The 15,206-nt window shown below is 49.8% G+C and overlaps 1 protein-coding gene across 1 annotated transcript in view; it reads right to left on the reverse strand.

The window, feature by feature from the left end:
- LOC139398494 (liprin-alpha-2-like) overlaps positions 1-14,570 on the reverse strand; it is a 30,138-nt gene extending 15,568 nt beyond the window's left edge. Inside the window, exons 1-9 of the mRNA XM_071144443.1 lie at positions 14,499-14,570; positions 14,034-14,135; positions 13,801-13,965; positions 13,651-13,725; positions 11,434-11,505; positions 4,328-4,549; positions 3,829-3,975; positions 2,517-2,651; positions 2,172-2,255 (exon numbers count right to left, since the gene is read on the reverse strand). Coding sequence (XP_071000544.1) covers positions 2,172-2,255; positions 2,517-2,651; positions 3,829-3,975; positions 4,328-4,549; positions 11,434-11,505; positions 13,651-13,725; positions 13,801-13,965; positions 14,034-14,135; positions 14,499-14,570 — 1,074 coding nt within the window. The remainder of the gene's footprint in view (positions 1-2,171; positions 2,256-2,516; positions 2,652-3,828; positions 3,976-4,327; positions 4,550-11,433; positions 11,506-13,650; positions 13,726-13,800; positions 13,966-14,033; positions 14,136-14,498) is intronic.
- Between the last annotated feature and the right edge of the window lie 636 nt (positions 14,571-15,206).

Consider the following 15,206-nt stretch of genomic DNA (forward strand, 5'->3'; position numbering starts at 1 on the left):
TCCAGCCGATGCTTGGCATTGCGCATGGTGATCTTAGGCTTGTGTGTGGCTGCTCGGCCATGGAAACCCCTTTTATGAAGCTCCTGGTGAACAGTTCTTGTGCTGACTGTCACACTCTGACCATTATTTGCGTTGTTTGTTTCTATGTTTTGAATGGTCAGGGTGTGATATGAGGGGGCATTCTATGTCTATGTCTAGTTGCCTGTGTCTGCACTGTTTATATATAGCGTCACGTTCGTTTGATATTTTGTTTGTTTGTTTAGTGTACTTCGTGTTTTTTCGTTATTCATTAAAAGTATGTATTCACACCACGCTGCGCTTTGGTCTCCTCACTACGACGATCGTGACAGAATAACCCACCAACAATGGACCAAGCAGCGTGGTAACGGCCAGCAGCAGCAGGACTCATGGAGAACGCAGGACTCATGGAGATTCTGGACGGTGAAGGACCCTGGGCACAGCCAGGGGAATATCGCCGCCCCAAAGCAGAGCTGGAGGCAGCGAAAGCAGAGAGGCGCCGGTATGAGGAGGCAGAACGGCAGCATGGCTGAAAGCCCGAGAGGCAGCCCCAAAAATGTCTTCGGGGAGGCACACAGGGAGTGTGGCGAAGCCAGGTAGGAGACCTGCGCCAACTTCCTGCGCTTATCGGAGAGAGAGAGGAACCGGGCATCGTGTTATGCGGTGGAGCGCACTGTGTCCCCGGTACGTGTGCATAGCCCAGTGCGGTACATTCCAGCTCCTCATATCGGCCGGGCTAGAGTGGGCATCGAGCCAGGTGCCATGAAGCCGGCTCTACGCATCTGGGCTCCAGTGCGTCTCCTCGGGCCGGCATACATGGCACCAGCCTTACGCATGGTGTCCCCGGTACGCCAGCACAGCCCAGTGCGGCCTATTCCACCTCGCCGCACTAGCCTGGCTACGTGGAGCATTCAACCAGGTAAGGTTGGGCAGGCTCGGTGCTCAAGATCTCCAGTTCGCCTTCACGGTCCAGTCTATCCGGTGCCACCTCCAAGTACCAGCCCTCCGGTGGCAGCCCCCCGCACCAGGCTGTCTCTCCGTCTCATCCCTACAGGTGCTCCCGCCTGTCCAGCGCTGCCAGAGCCTTCCTCCTGCCCAGCGCCACCAGAGTCTCTCGTCTGTCCTGAGCCGCCAGAGTCTCCCGTCTGTCCTGAGCTGCCAGAGTCTCCCGTCTGTCCTGAGCCATCAGTCAGCCAGGAGCTGCCAGAGCCGTCAGTCAGCCAGGATCTGCCAGAGCCGTCAGTCAGCCAGGAGCTGCCAGAGCCGCCAGTCAGCCAGGAGCAGCCAGAGCCGCCTGTCAGCCAGGAGCTGCCAGTCAGCCAGGAGCTGCCAGAGCCGTCAGCCAGCCAGGAGCTGCCAGAGCCGTCAATCAGTCCGGAGCTGCCCCTCAGTCCGGAGCTGCCTCTCAGTCCGGAGCTGCCCCTCAGTCCGGAGCTGCCTCTCAGTCCGGAGCTGCCCCTCAGTCCGGAGCTGCCCCTCAGTCCGGAGCTGCCCCTCAGTCCGGAGCTGCCCCTCAGTCCAGAGGCGCTCCTCAGTCCAGTGGGGCCTTTAATTTTTATTTTTTTTATTTTACCTTTATTTAACCAGTCAAGTCAGTTAAGAACAAATTCTTATTTTCAATGACGGCCTAGTTAAATAAAATTTAAATAAATCGCGGGGTTTGCGCCACCAAGATTTACATGCTAAAATCGCCACTGCTACTGCCACTGTTTGTCTATGTAGATTGCATGGCTGAGTGCTCGATTTTATACACCTTTCAGCAACGGGTGTGGCTGAAATAGCCAAATCCACTAATTTGAAGGGGTGTCCACATACTTTTGTATATATAGTGTATATGAGGATCTCAGGGTGTGTCTGTGTGTGTCTGTGTGTGTGTGTGTGTGTGTGTGAGTGTGTGTGTGTGTGTGTGTGTGTTTGTGTGAACATGAAGAGACCAAGTCAAGGGGCCAGGCTAATGTGAAGCGTCGGCCTACGCTGCACTCAGAGAGAGGTCAGAGAAAGCCTGCAAGGCAAGACTACATGCACGCGCGCATGCGCACACACACGCACACACACACACACACACACACACACACACACACACACACACACACACACACACACACACACACACACACACACACACACACACACACACACACACACACACACACCCTGCTCAGTTCCTGGTTCTTCTCCTCCAGTTGTGACTCCAGCTGTCTGAGTCGCTCCTCAACGTTGCCATGTCGCTCCTCGGCCTGCAGGGGGAGTCACAGGACCCAACTCAATCAAACCTGCATTCCAGTATTTACACACCGAGCTCTTTTTCACATGGTCAAAAAACAGTGATTGTTTTGGTTACTGTGAAATCCTACAACTATTACCAGATACCTTCCCCTTACAGCTAGATACCCATCTGTTGTCAGAATAACAAATGTACGTGCATCAAGTTTGCTATGGTGGGTTCGATTGACATCCAGCCTCTGTATGTTTAGGACTGTGACTGTGTGTGTTGTTACCTTGGTGAGGGCTGCCACCCTCTGTGCCAACTCTGCCTCCACCTCTGGTAGTGTCTCAGCCTTCCTCATGGTCTGAGCCAGCCTCTGCTCTGCCAACTCTAACAACTCCTGCAGCTGACGCACCTTCTCCTCACTCTGACAGAGGTGGAGGGAGAGAGAGAGGGAGAGAGATAGAGAGGGAGGGAGAGAGAGGGGGAGGGAGAGAGAGGTGGAGAGTGGGGAGGGAGAGAGATAGAGAGGGAGGGAGGGAGAGAGAGAGGGAGAGAGAGAGGGAGAGAGAGGGGGAGGGAGGGAGAGAGAGAGGGGGAGAGATAGAGAGGGAGGGAGAGAGAGGGGGAGGGAGAGAGAGGTGGAGAGTGGGGAGGGAGAGAGATAGAGAGGGAGGGAGGGAGAGAGAGAGGGAGAGAGAGAGGGAGAGAGAGGGGGAGGGAGGGAGAGAGAGAGGGGGAGAGATAGAGAGGGAGGGAGAGGGGGGAGGGAGAGAGAGAGGTGGAGAGGGAGGGAGAGAGAGAGGGAGAGAGAGAGAGAGGTGGAGAGGGAGAGAGGGAGGGAGAGAGAGAGGTGGAGAGGGGGGAGGGAGAGAGATAGAGAAGGAGGGAGAGAGAGAGGTAGAGAGAGGGGAGGGAGAGAGATAGAGAGGGAGGGAGAGAGGGAAGTGGATAGAGGGAGATAGAGAAGGAGGGAGAGAGAGAGGTAGAGAGAGGGGGAGGGAGATAGATAGAGAGGGAGGGAGCGAGAGAGGTGGAGAGAAAGAGAGAGATGATCACATACATATTTGAGATGTTTGGACTCAATGTCATAACTTAAAATGTTGTATTTTTATTATCAGTGGTTACAAAAGCAGTATTTGCTCCATCTACACTGAGTGTACAAACATCAGGAACACCTGCTCTTTCCATGATATACACAACTGTGGGAAGCATTGGAGTCAACGTGTGCGTGTGTGTGTGTGTGCGCGTGCGTGCGTGTGTGTGTGCGTGTGTGGGTGTGTGTGTGTGTGTGTGCGTGTGTGTGATAGATGGAACCTTAGAGGCCTGTCCCTGATGATGTCTTTGAGGTAGTAATGGATACTCTGTGTCACCCTCACATTCTCTGGCTTCAAGTGGAGTTCAACTGAACTTCACCCTCAACTGAACGGTTGACGAACCATCATTCGCCCCCCTCTGTGTGTGAGTCCCCTACCTCACCCCGTCTCCTCTTTATGTGAACCAGTAATGACCCCCTCCAGCCTCCCCGAGATGTGTATGTGTTCGTATGTGTCGTTCCCATGCACAGTCGATGGGGACTTATTCAGCATGTATGTGTGTGTTACCTGTCGGTGCAGAGAGTCCTTGGTAACCAGTTCGTTCTCCAGTTTGTCGTTGAGGTCGTGGATGTGTGTGGTTTCCCTCTGAGCGGCCAGGTAACGTTTCTCTAACGTTGTAATCCGCTCCTCCATATCCTCCCTCTGCGCCAGCCCCTACAACAGGCATACAGTAAGAGAGAAAATACAGTGTGTGTGTTCATACTAGGAAACATAACATAGAACCTTGCCGATTGACTCAGTAACGGTACCCCCTGTATATAGCCCCGTTACTGTTATTTTATTGTGTTACTTTTTATTATTTTTACTTTAGTTTATTTGATAAATATACTCTTGTAAGTCAGCATTTCCCAGTAAGGTCTACACTTGTTGTATTCGGCACATGTGAAGTTTGATTTGCCTATTCATGTGGACACTGGCGAGTTCTATACAATCAACAGTGTTTATGTTTATGAATGAGACATATCGATTCCCCCTTCTCTTCTCCTCTCTCCTCAATTACGCTCACCTCTCTCTGTTCCCTCTGTTGTTTGACTGACAGCTCCTCGCTGCGACTCAGGTCTCGGCGAGTGTTGGCTAGCTCCGCCTCCAGCTCTGCCACTCGTGTACTGAGCGTGCCCGAACGCTCACGGCTCTGAGCCAGCTCATGATTGGTCCGATCCAGAAGCTCCTGCAGCTCCACTGACCTGCTGCCATCGTCATGGGCGTCTATGGAACCGTTAGGTAGCCTCTGAAGGGTCATACACACACACACACACACACACACACACACACACACACACACTTGTTTTTTCAGAGAGAGAGAGATAGCTAGAGTAAGGGGAGGTTGCATGTTGTCATGATGATGCTGTTTACACTTGAAGAGCGTATCTTCTGCTAATGTTTGAGGTCTTAGTGACTCAGAAAGGCACCATTTGTGTGGCGTGTTTGTGTGTTTGTCTGATGTGTTTGTGTGATGTGTGTGTGTGTTTGTGTGGTGAGATGTTGTTTTGACGTTTCTCTCTCACCCCAAAGTAAAATGAATTAAGTGGTGTTAATGAACCTTCAGGGAGACACATTGAGACAGGCAGGGCAGCGGGCAGCCCTACTATCAGGACCTCCCTCCCTCTCTCCTATTCATCTTTCTTCATATGCACACACAGACCCACATGTTGCCACTCAGACTCCAATTATTAGATTTTTCTCATTCATATCATAGATCTCTGCCCCTTCCTGTACAGTTCCTAGGGCCGCATTTCCCACACTCGGTTCTCTGACCCCAAGGGGTGCACGTTTTGGTTTTTGCCCTAACACTACACAGCTGATTCCAATTATCAAAGCTTGATGATGAGTTGATTATTTGAATTAGCTGTGAAGTACTAAGGCAAAAACCAAAGCGTGCAGCCAGGGGGGGCCCCAGGACCGAGTTTGGGAAACCCTGTCCTAGGGTGTGTTAGGCAAGGTCTATTTAAATCATTCCAGGAGCTGCCAGTCTGTCGGTAGGTATTAATCTAAGGGTTAGGAAGGAGGTAAGGGCTGTGGTGAGGGGAAGCGTGTGTGGCTGGGTGGGGGTTAGACTACAGTGAGTTGACAGGTCTCTGGGGCAGTGTGTCGCTGTGAAGTAGGGGAATTTGGACAAATCTCTCTCACTCTCTGGGGCAGTGTGGCGCTGTGAAGTAGGGGAATCTGGACAAATCTCTCTCTCTCTCTCTCTCTCTCTCTCTCTCTGGGGCAGTGTGGCGCTGTGAAGTAGGGGAATTTGGACAAATCTCTCTCACTCTCTGGGGCAGTGTGGCGCAGTGAAGTAGGGGAATCTGGACAAATCTCTCTCTCTCTCTGGGGCAGTGTGGCGCTGTGAAGTAGGGGAATCTGGAAAAATCTCTCTCTCTCTCTGGGGCAGTGTGGCGCTGTGAAGTAGGGGAATCTGAACAAATCTCTCTCTGTCTCTCTCTCTGGGGCAGTGTGGCGCTGTGAAGTAGGGGAATCTGGACAAATCTCTCTCTCTCTCTGGGGCAGTGTGGCGCTGTGAAGTAGGGGAATCTGGACAAATCTCTCTCTCTCTCTCTCTCTCTGGGGCAGTGTGGCGCTGTGAAGTAGGGGAATCTGGACAAATCTCTCTCTCTCTCTGGGGCAGTGTGGCGCTGTGAAGTAGGGGAATCTGGACAAATCTCTCTCTCTCTCTCTCTCTCTGGGGCAGTGTGGCGCTGTGAAGTAGGGGAATCTGGACAAATCTCTCTCTCTCTCTCTGGGACAGTGTGGCGCTGTGAAGTAGGGGAACCTGGACAAATCTCTCTCTCTCTCTGGGGCAGTGTGGCGCTGTGAAGTAGGGGAATCTGGACAAATCTCTCTCTCTCTCTGGTGCACTGTGGCGCTGTGAAGTAGGGGAATCTGGACAAATCTCTCTCTCTCTCTGGGGCAGTGTGGCGCTGTGAAGTAGGGGAATCTGGACACATCTCTCTCTCTCTCTCTCTGGGGCAGTGTGGCGCTGTGAAGTAGGGGAATCTGGACAAATCTCTCTCTCTCTCTGGGGCAGTGTGGCGCTGTGAAGTAGGGGAATCTGGAGAAATCTCTCTCTCTCTGGGGCAGTGTGGCACTGTGAAGTAGGGGAATCTGGACACATCTCTCTCTCTCTCTCTGGGGTAGTGTGGCGCTGTGAAGTAGGGGAATCTGGACAAATCTCTCTCTCTCTCTCTCTCTGGGGCAGTGTGGCGCTGTGAAGTAGGGGAATCTGGATAAATCTCTCTCTCTCTCTGGGGCAGTGTGGCTCTGTGAAGTAGAGGAATCTGGACAAATCTCTCTCTCTCTCTCTCTCTGGGGCAGTGTGGCGCTGTGAAGTAGGGGAATCTGGACAAATCTATCTTTCTCTCTCTGGGGCAGTGTGGCACTGTGAAGTAGGGGAATCTGGACAAATCTCTCTCTCTCTGGGGCAGTGTGGCGCTGTGAAGTAGGGGAATCTGGACAAATCTCTCTCTCTCTCTGGGGCAGTGTGGCGCTGTGAAGTAGGGGAATCTGGACAAATCTCTCTCTCTCTCTCTCTGGGGCAGTGTGAAGTAGGGGAACCTGGACAAATCTCTCTCTCTCACTCTCTGGGGCAGTGTGGCGCTATGAAATAGGGGAATCTGGACAAATCTCTCTCTGTCTCTCTCTCTGGGGCAGTGTGGCGCTGTGAAGTAGGGGAATCTGAACAAATCTCTCTCTGTCTCTCTCTCTCTCTGGGGCAGTGTGGCACTGTGAAGTAGGGGAATCTGAACAAATCTCTCTCTGTCTCTCTCTCTGGGGCAGTGTGGCGCTGTGAAGTAGGGGAATCTGGACAAATCTCTCTCTCTCTCTCTCTCTCTCTGGGGCAGTGTGGCGCTGTGAAGTAGGGGAATCTGGACAGATCTCTCTCTCTCTCTCTGGGGCAGTGTGGCGCTGTGAAGTAGGGGAATCTGGACAAATCTCTCTCTCTCTGGGGCAGTGTGGCGCTGTGAAGTAGGGGAATCTGGACAAATCTCTCTCTCTCTCTCACTCTCTGGGGCAGTGTGGCGCTGTGAAGTAGGGGAATCTGGAGAAATCTCTCTCTCTCTCTGGGGCAGTATGGTGCTGTGAAGTAGGGGAATCTGGAGAAATCTCTCTCTCTCTCTCTCTCTCTCTCTCTCTGGGGCAGTGTGGCGCTGTGAAGTAGGGGAATCTGGACAAATCTCTCTCTCTCTCTCTGGGGCAGTGTGGCGCTGTGAAGTAGGGGAATCTGGACAAATCTCTCTCTCTCTGGGGCAGTGTGGCACTGTGAAGTAGGGGAATCTGGACAAATCTCTCTCTCTCTCTGGGGCAGTGTGGCGCTGTGAAGTAGGGGAATCTGGACAAATCTCTCTCTCTGGAGCAGTGTGGTGCTGTGAAGTAGGGGAATCTGGACAAATCTCTCTCTGTCTCTCTCTCTCTTATTATGATTCTAAAGCATTATAACAGAACCCATACATCCCAGGTAAACTTCCAACCATGTTTCTAATGCTCAATAAATCCTCTGTCCAGAGTATTAGGTCATCTGACCCTCTTGTGGGATTTCTGACCAGGCACAAACTGTCCTCCATGTTTAATTACATAAAGCTTCATTATTCCCCATGGACAGAAACAGACATTGTTACATAACACGTGCTCATTTCAGAGAATAATACTAGGAGAGGGAGAGAAGACGGGGCTCTTTGGTAATACAGTAGGGCTCAACTGCATTGCAATCATCACAATGGCAAAAGAGCTTTAAACCACAGAGTAGATTCTGCATTTAGCCTAACTCATCAGCAATGTGTGTGTGTGTGTGTGTGTGTGTGTGTGTGTGTGAGAGAGAGAGAGAGCGAGAGAGAGAGAACAGACAGACAGATAGGGGAGGGAGACAGACAAGCAGACAGAGAGAGGAGGGAGACAAACAGAGAGAGAGGAGGGAGACAGACAAACAGAAAGAGAGAGGAGGGAGACAGACAGACAGAGAGAGGAGGGAGACAGACAGACAGAGAGAGGAGGGAGACAGACAAACAGAAAGAGAGAGGAGGGAGACAGACAAACAGACAGAGAGAGGAGGGAGACAGACAAACAGACAGAGAGAGGAGGGAGACAGACAAACAGACAGAGAGATGAGGGAGACAGACAAACAGAAAGAGAGAGGAGGGAGACAGACAAACAGAGAGAGGAGGGAGACAGACACACAGACAGAGAGAGGAGGGAGACAGACAAACAGACAGAGAGATGAGGGAGACAGACAGACAGACAGAGAGAGGAGGGAGACAGACAAAGACAGAGAGAGGAGGGAGACAGACAAACAGACAGAGAGAGGAGGGAGACAAACAGACAGAGAGAGGAGGGAGACAGACAAACAGACAGAGAGAGGAGGGAGACAGACAAACAAAGACAGAGAGAAGAGGGAGACAGACAAACAGACAGAGAGAGGAGGGAGACAGACAGACAGACAGAGAGAGGAGGGAGACAAACAGACAGATAGAGGAGGGAGACAGACAAACAGACAGAGAGAGGAGGGAGACAGACAGACAGAGAGAGGAGGGAGACAGACAAACAGACAGAGAGATGAGGGAGACAGACAAACAGACAGAGAGAGGAGGGAGACAAACAGACAGAGAGAGGAGGGAGACAGACAAACAGACAGAGAGAAGAGGGAGACAAACAGACAGATAGAGGAGGGAGACAGACAAACAGACAGAGAGAGGAGGGAGACAGACAAACAGACAGAGAGAAGAGGGAGACAAACAGACAGAGAGAGGAGGGAGACAGACAAACAGACAGAGAGAGGAGGGAGACAGACAGACAGACATAGAGAGGAGGGAGACAAACAGACAGATAGAGGAGGGAGACAGACAAACAGACAGAGAGATGAGGGAGACAGACAAACAGACAGAGAGAGGAGGGAGACAAACAGACAGAGAGAGGAGGGAGACAGACAAACAGACAGAGAGAGGAGGGAGACAGACAGACAGAGAGAGGAGGGAGACAGACAAACAGACATAGAGAGGAGGGAGACAAACAGACAGAGAGAGGAGGGAGACAGACAAACAGAAAGAGAGAGGAGGGAGACAGACAGACAGAGAGAGGAGGGAGAAGGACAAACAGACAGAGAGAGGAGGGAGACAGACAGACAGAGAGAGGAGGGAGACAGACAAACAGACAGAGAGAGGAGGGAGACAGACAGACAGAGAGAGGAGGGAGACAGACAAACAGAAAGAGAGAGGAGGGATACAGACAGACAGAGAGAGGAGGGAGACAAACAGACAGATAGAGGAGGGAGACAGACAAACAGACAGAGAGAGGAGGGAGACAGACAGACAGAGAGAGGAGGGAGACAAACAGACAGAGATATGAGGGAGACAGACAAACAGACAGAGAGAGGAGGGAGACAGACAAACAGACAGAGAGAGGAGGGAGACAGACAAACAGAAAGAGAGAGGAGGGAGACAGACAGACAGAGAGAGGAGGGAGACAGACAAACAGACAGAGAGAGGAGGGAGACAAACAGACAGAGAGAGGAGGGAGACAGACAAACAGAAAGAGAGAGGAGGGAGACAGACAGACAGAGAGAGGAGGGAGACAGACAGACAGAGAGAGGAGGGAGACAGACAAACAGAAAGAGAGAGGAGGGAGACAGACAAACAGACAGAGAGAGGAGGGAGACAGACAAACAGACAGAGAGAGGAGGGAGACAGACAGACAGAGAGAGGAGGGAGACAGACAAACAGAAAGAGAGAGGAGGGAGACAGACAGACAGAGAGAGGAGGGAGACAGACAAACAGACAGAGAGAGGAGGGAGAAAGATAAACAGACAGAGAGAGGAGGGAGACAGACAAACAGACAGAGAGATGAGGGAGACAGACAAACAGACAGAGAGAGGAGGGAGACAGACAGACAGAGAGAGGAGGGAGACAGACAAACAGAAAGAGAGAGGAGGGAGACAGACAGACAGAGAGAGGAGGGAGATAGACAAACAGACAGAGAGAGGAGGGAGAAAGATAAACAGACAGAGAGAGGAGGGAGACAGACAAACAGACAGAGAGATGAGGGAGACAGACAAACAGACAGAGAGAGGAGGGAGACAGACAAACAGACAGAGAGAGGAGAGACAGACAAACACAGAGAGAGGAGGGAGACAGACAGACAGAGAGAGGAGGGAGACAGACAAACAGACAGAGAGATGAGGGAGACAGACAAACAGACAGAGAGAGGAGGGAGACAGACAAACAGACAGAGAGAGGAGAGACAGACAAACACAGAGAGAGGAGGGAGACAGACAGACACACAGAGAGAGGAGGGAGAAAGATAAACAGACAGAGAGAGGAGGGAGACAGACAAACAGACAGAGAGATGAGGGAGACAGACAAACAGACAGAGAGAGGAGGGAGACAGACAGACAGAGAGAGGAGGGAGACAGACAAACAGAAAGAGAGAGGAGGGAGACAGACAGACAGAGAGAGGAGGGAGACAGACAAACAGACAGAGAGAGGAGGGAGAAAGATAAACAGACAGAGAGAGGAGGGAGACAGACAAACAGACAGAAAGATGAGGGAGACAGACAAACAGACAGAGAGAGGAGGGAGACAGACAAACAGACAGAGAGAGGAGGGAGACAGACAAACAGACAGAGAGAGGAGGGAGACAGACAAACAGACAGAGAGAGGAGGGAGACAGACAAACAGACAGAGAGAGGAGGGAGACAGACAAACAGACAGAGAGAGGAGGGAGACAGACAAACAGACAGAGAGAGGAGAGAGACAGACAAACAGACAGAGAGAGGAGGGAGACAGACAAACAGACAGAGAGAGGAGGGAGACAGATAGACAGACAGAGAGAGGAGGGAGACAGACAAACAGACAGAGAGAGGAGGGAGACAGACAAACAGACAGAGAGAGGAGGGAGACAGACAAACAGACAGAGAGAGGAGGGAGACAGACAAACAGACAGAGAGAGGAGGGAGACAGACCTACAGACAGAGAGAGGAGGGAGACAGACCTACAGACAGAGAGAGGAAAGAGACATACAAACAGACAGAGAGAGGAGGGAGACAGACAAACAGACAGAGCGAGGAGGGAGACAGACAAACAGACAGAGAGAGGAGAGAGACAGACAAACAGACAGAGAGAGGAGGGAGACAGACAAACAGACCTTCCAGGTGGGTTTGGTAGCATCATTCCTGTCCAAAGATTCTCCCTCCTTCCTCTGCCTCACAATGATCAGCTGCAGACACACACACACACACACACACACACACACACACACACACACACACACACACACACACACACACACACACACACACACACACACACACACACACACAGAGGGTCACCTCTAGGTCAAAGGCGGAGTAGCAGGCATCTAACTGATTCTGGATGCAGGTTTGTCTACACTAGCTTGTGTTTGAGTGCTGGTAGGTGTTTTGTCTTTAGGCCAGAATGAAGGAGGAAATCCAAAGCTGCATCACGTTGCTCTTCAGGGACTCACACACACACACACACACACACACACACACACACACACACACACACACAAACACACATAAAATAGAATTTGAACAGTTCTGACTTTTCCATTTAAAAAAAAAATGTTTTCCTACCTTGTCAGGACATTTGGGTGAATTGTTAAGACATTGGGGTCCTGACAAGGTAGGAAAACAAGTACACACACACACACACACACACACACACACACACACACACCTCTGAGCTGAGATGATTAGATGTGATATTGTTGTCCTGGTGAGGCCCTCTGGTCCCTCAGAATGTGTGGGAGTGAGATGGCTCTGCCTCCTCTATCTACCTGTCCTTCCATATCTCTATGTGTATCTATTCTACAGCTTCCTACAGCAGCACCAATGGAAGTGCTGATCCCAGTTCCAGAGTTCTAACAGGCTGTGACTGTCCCCAGTTGAGACAGATGTTCCTGGATGCTGCAGGCCCAAGACTCCCCATCCCATCACTTCACACAGGAACATCACAGCACCAGGTACACACTTCAGGAATATTCAGAGAACTCTGTGGAATGGGCAATGAACGTTTCTCTAAACGTTGCTCTAAACTGCCTTACTCTTTTAGTACTGCTTCTATAATAATCTGAGAGAAAATACAATGTGTTTTCCTGGCGATATTGTGGCCATTAAAATTCTTATCTCGAACAGTTTGTGAAAACTGCATTTCTGTTCTATTCTGTTCTGTTCTATTCTGTTCTGTTCTATTATGTTGTATTCTGTTGTATTCTATTCTATTCTGTTCTATTCTATTCTATTCTGTTCTGTTCTGTTCTGTTCTGTTCTATTCTGTTCTATTCTATTCTATTCTATTCTATTCTGTACTATTCTATTCTGATCTATTCTATTCTATTCTGTTCTATTCTATTCTGTTCTATTCTATTCTGTTCTATTCTATTCTATTCTGTTCTATTATATTCTATTATATTCTGTTCTATTCTATTCTGTTCTATTCTATTCTGTTCTATTATATTCTGTTACATTCTGTTCTATTCTATTCTGATCTATTCTATTCTGATCTATTCTATTATATTCTATTCTGTTCTATTCTGTTCTATTCTGTTCTATTCTATCCTGATCTATTCTATTATATTCTATTCTGTTCTATTCTATTCTGTTCTATTCTGTTCTATTCTATTCTGATCTATTCTATTCTATTCTATTCTGTTCTATTCTATTCTGTTCTATTCTATTCTATTCTGTTCTATTCTGTTATATTATATTCTGTTATATTCTATTCTGTTCTGTTCTATTCTATTCTGTTCTGTTCTATTCTGTTCTATTCTGTTCTATTCTATTCTATTCTATTCTATTCTATTCTGTTCTATTCTGTTCTATTCTATTCTGTTCTATTCTATTCTATGCTCCAGTGAGTTGGGGAGACAGTGGGTGAAAGGTGCAACACACACATATAGTACACAGTACCAAAAAATGAACCTAACAAGTTGTTATTTTGGATCCCATTTGGGTTTTCCTGTGCACAGCACAGCTTGTACTGAATGTTTAGTTTAATTTGCCTTTGTAATGGTTTCTTGTTGAACAGATGAGGACAGGAGAAAGGGAGAGAGAGAAAGATAGAGGGAACAAATTATTTGAATGAACAAGTAAGAGACATTTTAACAGAAAGAGAGTGTGCCTTGGATCTGTGTGTGTGCTTAAGAGAGGAAGAGAGCGGGCGAGGGAGAACAGAGAGAGAGAGAGAGAGAGAGAGAGAGAGAGAGAGAGAGAGAGAGAGAGAGAGAGAGAGAACAGAAAAGACAGTCCCTTGGTTGCGTGTTGGTCGTTCAGAAAAGCTAGCAGACTGAGGGCATCAGCAGATGGCAGGTGAGGACACACACACACAAACACACACACACCTCCTGAGTTGTGGCTGATAACTGTCCCTCTAGTGTAGTCACTCTCTCAAGAGCCACCCGAAGCCTCTCACGCACCTGTAAGACACAACCAGTGTTAGTTTGGGTTGGAATAAAAGCCCGGTTTTCAGTGAGATAAAGGTACATATATACCTTCTCATCCAGTGCTTTGTGGTGTTCGAACAGGGACTTGAGGGCCTTGAGGACCTCCACCTCGCTGGAGACCCCAGAGGGAGGAGGAGCTTGTCTCTTCACCACGGTCATCCTCAGACTGCGCTCGTGACGAGACACCAGACACTCCAGATGTTCCAAGAGAAGCTAGAGCAGAGACATCACACATGTTATACACATATTATACACTCAGTAACGCACACACTCACTCTTACCCTGGTGTTGTTCCTCTCAGCTTTCAGTTCAGATATCTCCTCTTCTTTCTCCAGCAGCTGTTCCCGACACACGTTCAGCTCCTTGGTCAGAGTGGCAAACTCCTGGGAAAAAACAGAAGATAAGATTGATGAGTTCACATTTTCTAAAGAATTTGCAGAGCATCAGTAGTTCACAGACAGTGCTTGTAGAACCTTCCACATTCACATCACATGTTTATCCCACACCATTTCACCTGCACCACCATTTTACCTGCACCACAGGCCCCACTATATCACCTGTACCACAGGCCCCACCATTTTACCTGCACCACAGGCCCCACCATTTCACCTGCACCACCATTTCACCTGCACCACCATTTCACCTGCACCACCATTTCACCTGCACCACCATTTCACCTGCACCACCATTTCACCTGCACCACGGGCCCCACCATTTTACCTGCACCACAGGCCCCACCATTTCACCTGCACCACAGGCCCCACCATTTCACCTGCACCACAGGCCCCACCATTCACCTGCACCACAGGCCCCACCATTTCACCTGCACCACGGGCCCCACCATTTAACCTGCACCAAGGGCCCTGCCATTTTCACCTGCACCACAGGCCAAACACCATTCACCTGCACCACAGGCCCCACCATTCTACCTGCACCATGCCAGGGAGATACTGTGTATTCTAACACCACTTTACTTGGGGTATTTATGTCCAATCCCTAGGAACCTCTCCTCTAAACAGCACAGTGTCAGTCAGCACCTGACAAAGTGTCCCAGTTGTGAGATGAACAGAGGAATACTTACTATACATACAGGGGGACAGGATGTCATTACATGGCATAATACAGGAGCAGTGACACATACAGTAGTCTGTTAAAACCCACCTCTCTGTTCTCTAATGTTGATGCTTGTTACTTAGGGGATAGGGCTGAGAGAGAAGGGGTGTGTGTGTGTGTGTGTGTATTACTGCATGTCTCTTGGCACTATGTTGGCAGATCCCTGAGTCTCTGGCTCTGATCCAACTCCAATACCCTGCAGCTTTTAATACTCTGACACACAGACACACACACATTGATAAAGACACGCACACACACACATCGATAGACCCATGGACACACACACACACATATACGGAGAGAGAAACATGCAGTGTGGTGGGTCTCTAGACTGGGTGGGC

This window comes from Oncorhynchus clarkii, unplaced genomic scaffold (assembly GCF_045791955.1).
Source record: "Oncorhynchus clarkii lewisi isolate Uvic-CL-2024 unplaced genomic scaffold, UVic_Ocla_1.0 unplaced_contig_9755_pilon_pilon, whole genome shotgun sequence".
In the NCBI taxonomy this organism is placed as follows: Eukaryota; Metazoa; Chordata; class Actinopteri; order Salmoniformes; family Salmonidae; genus Oncorhynchus; species Oncorhynchus clarkii.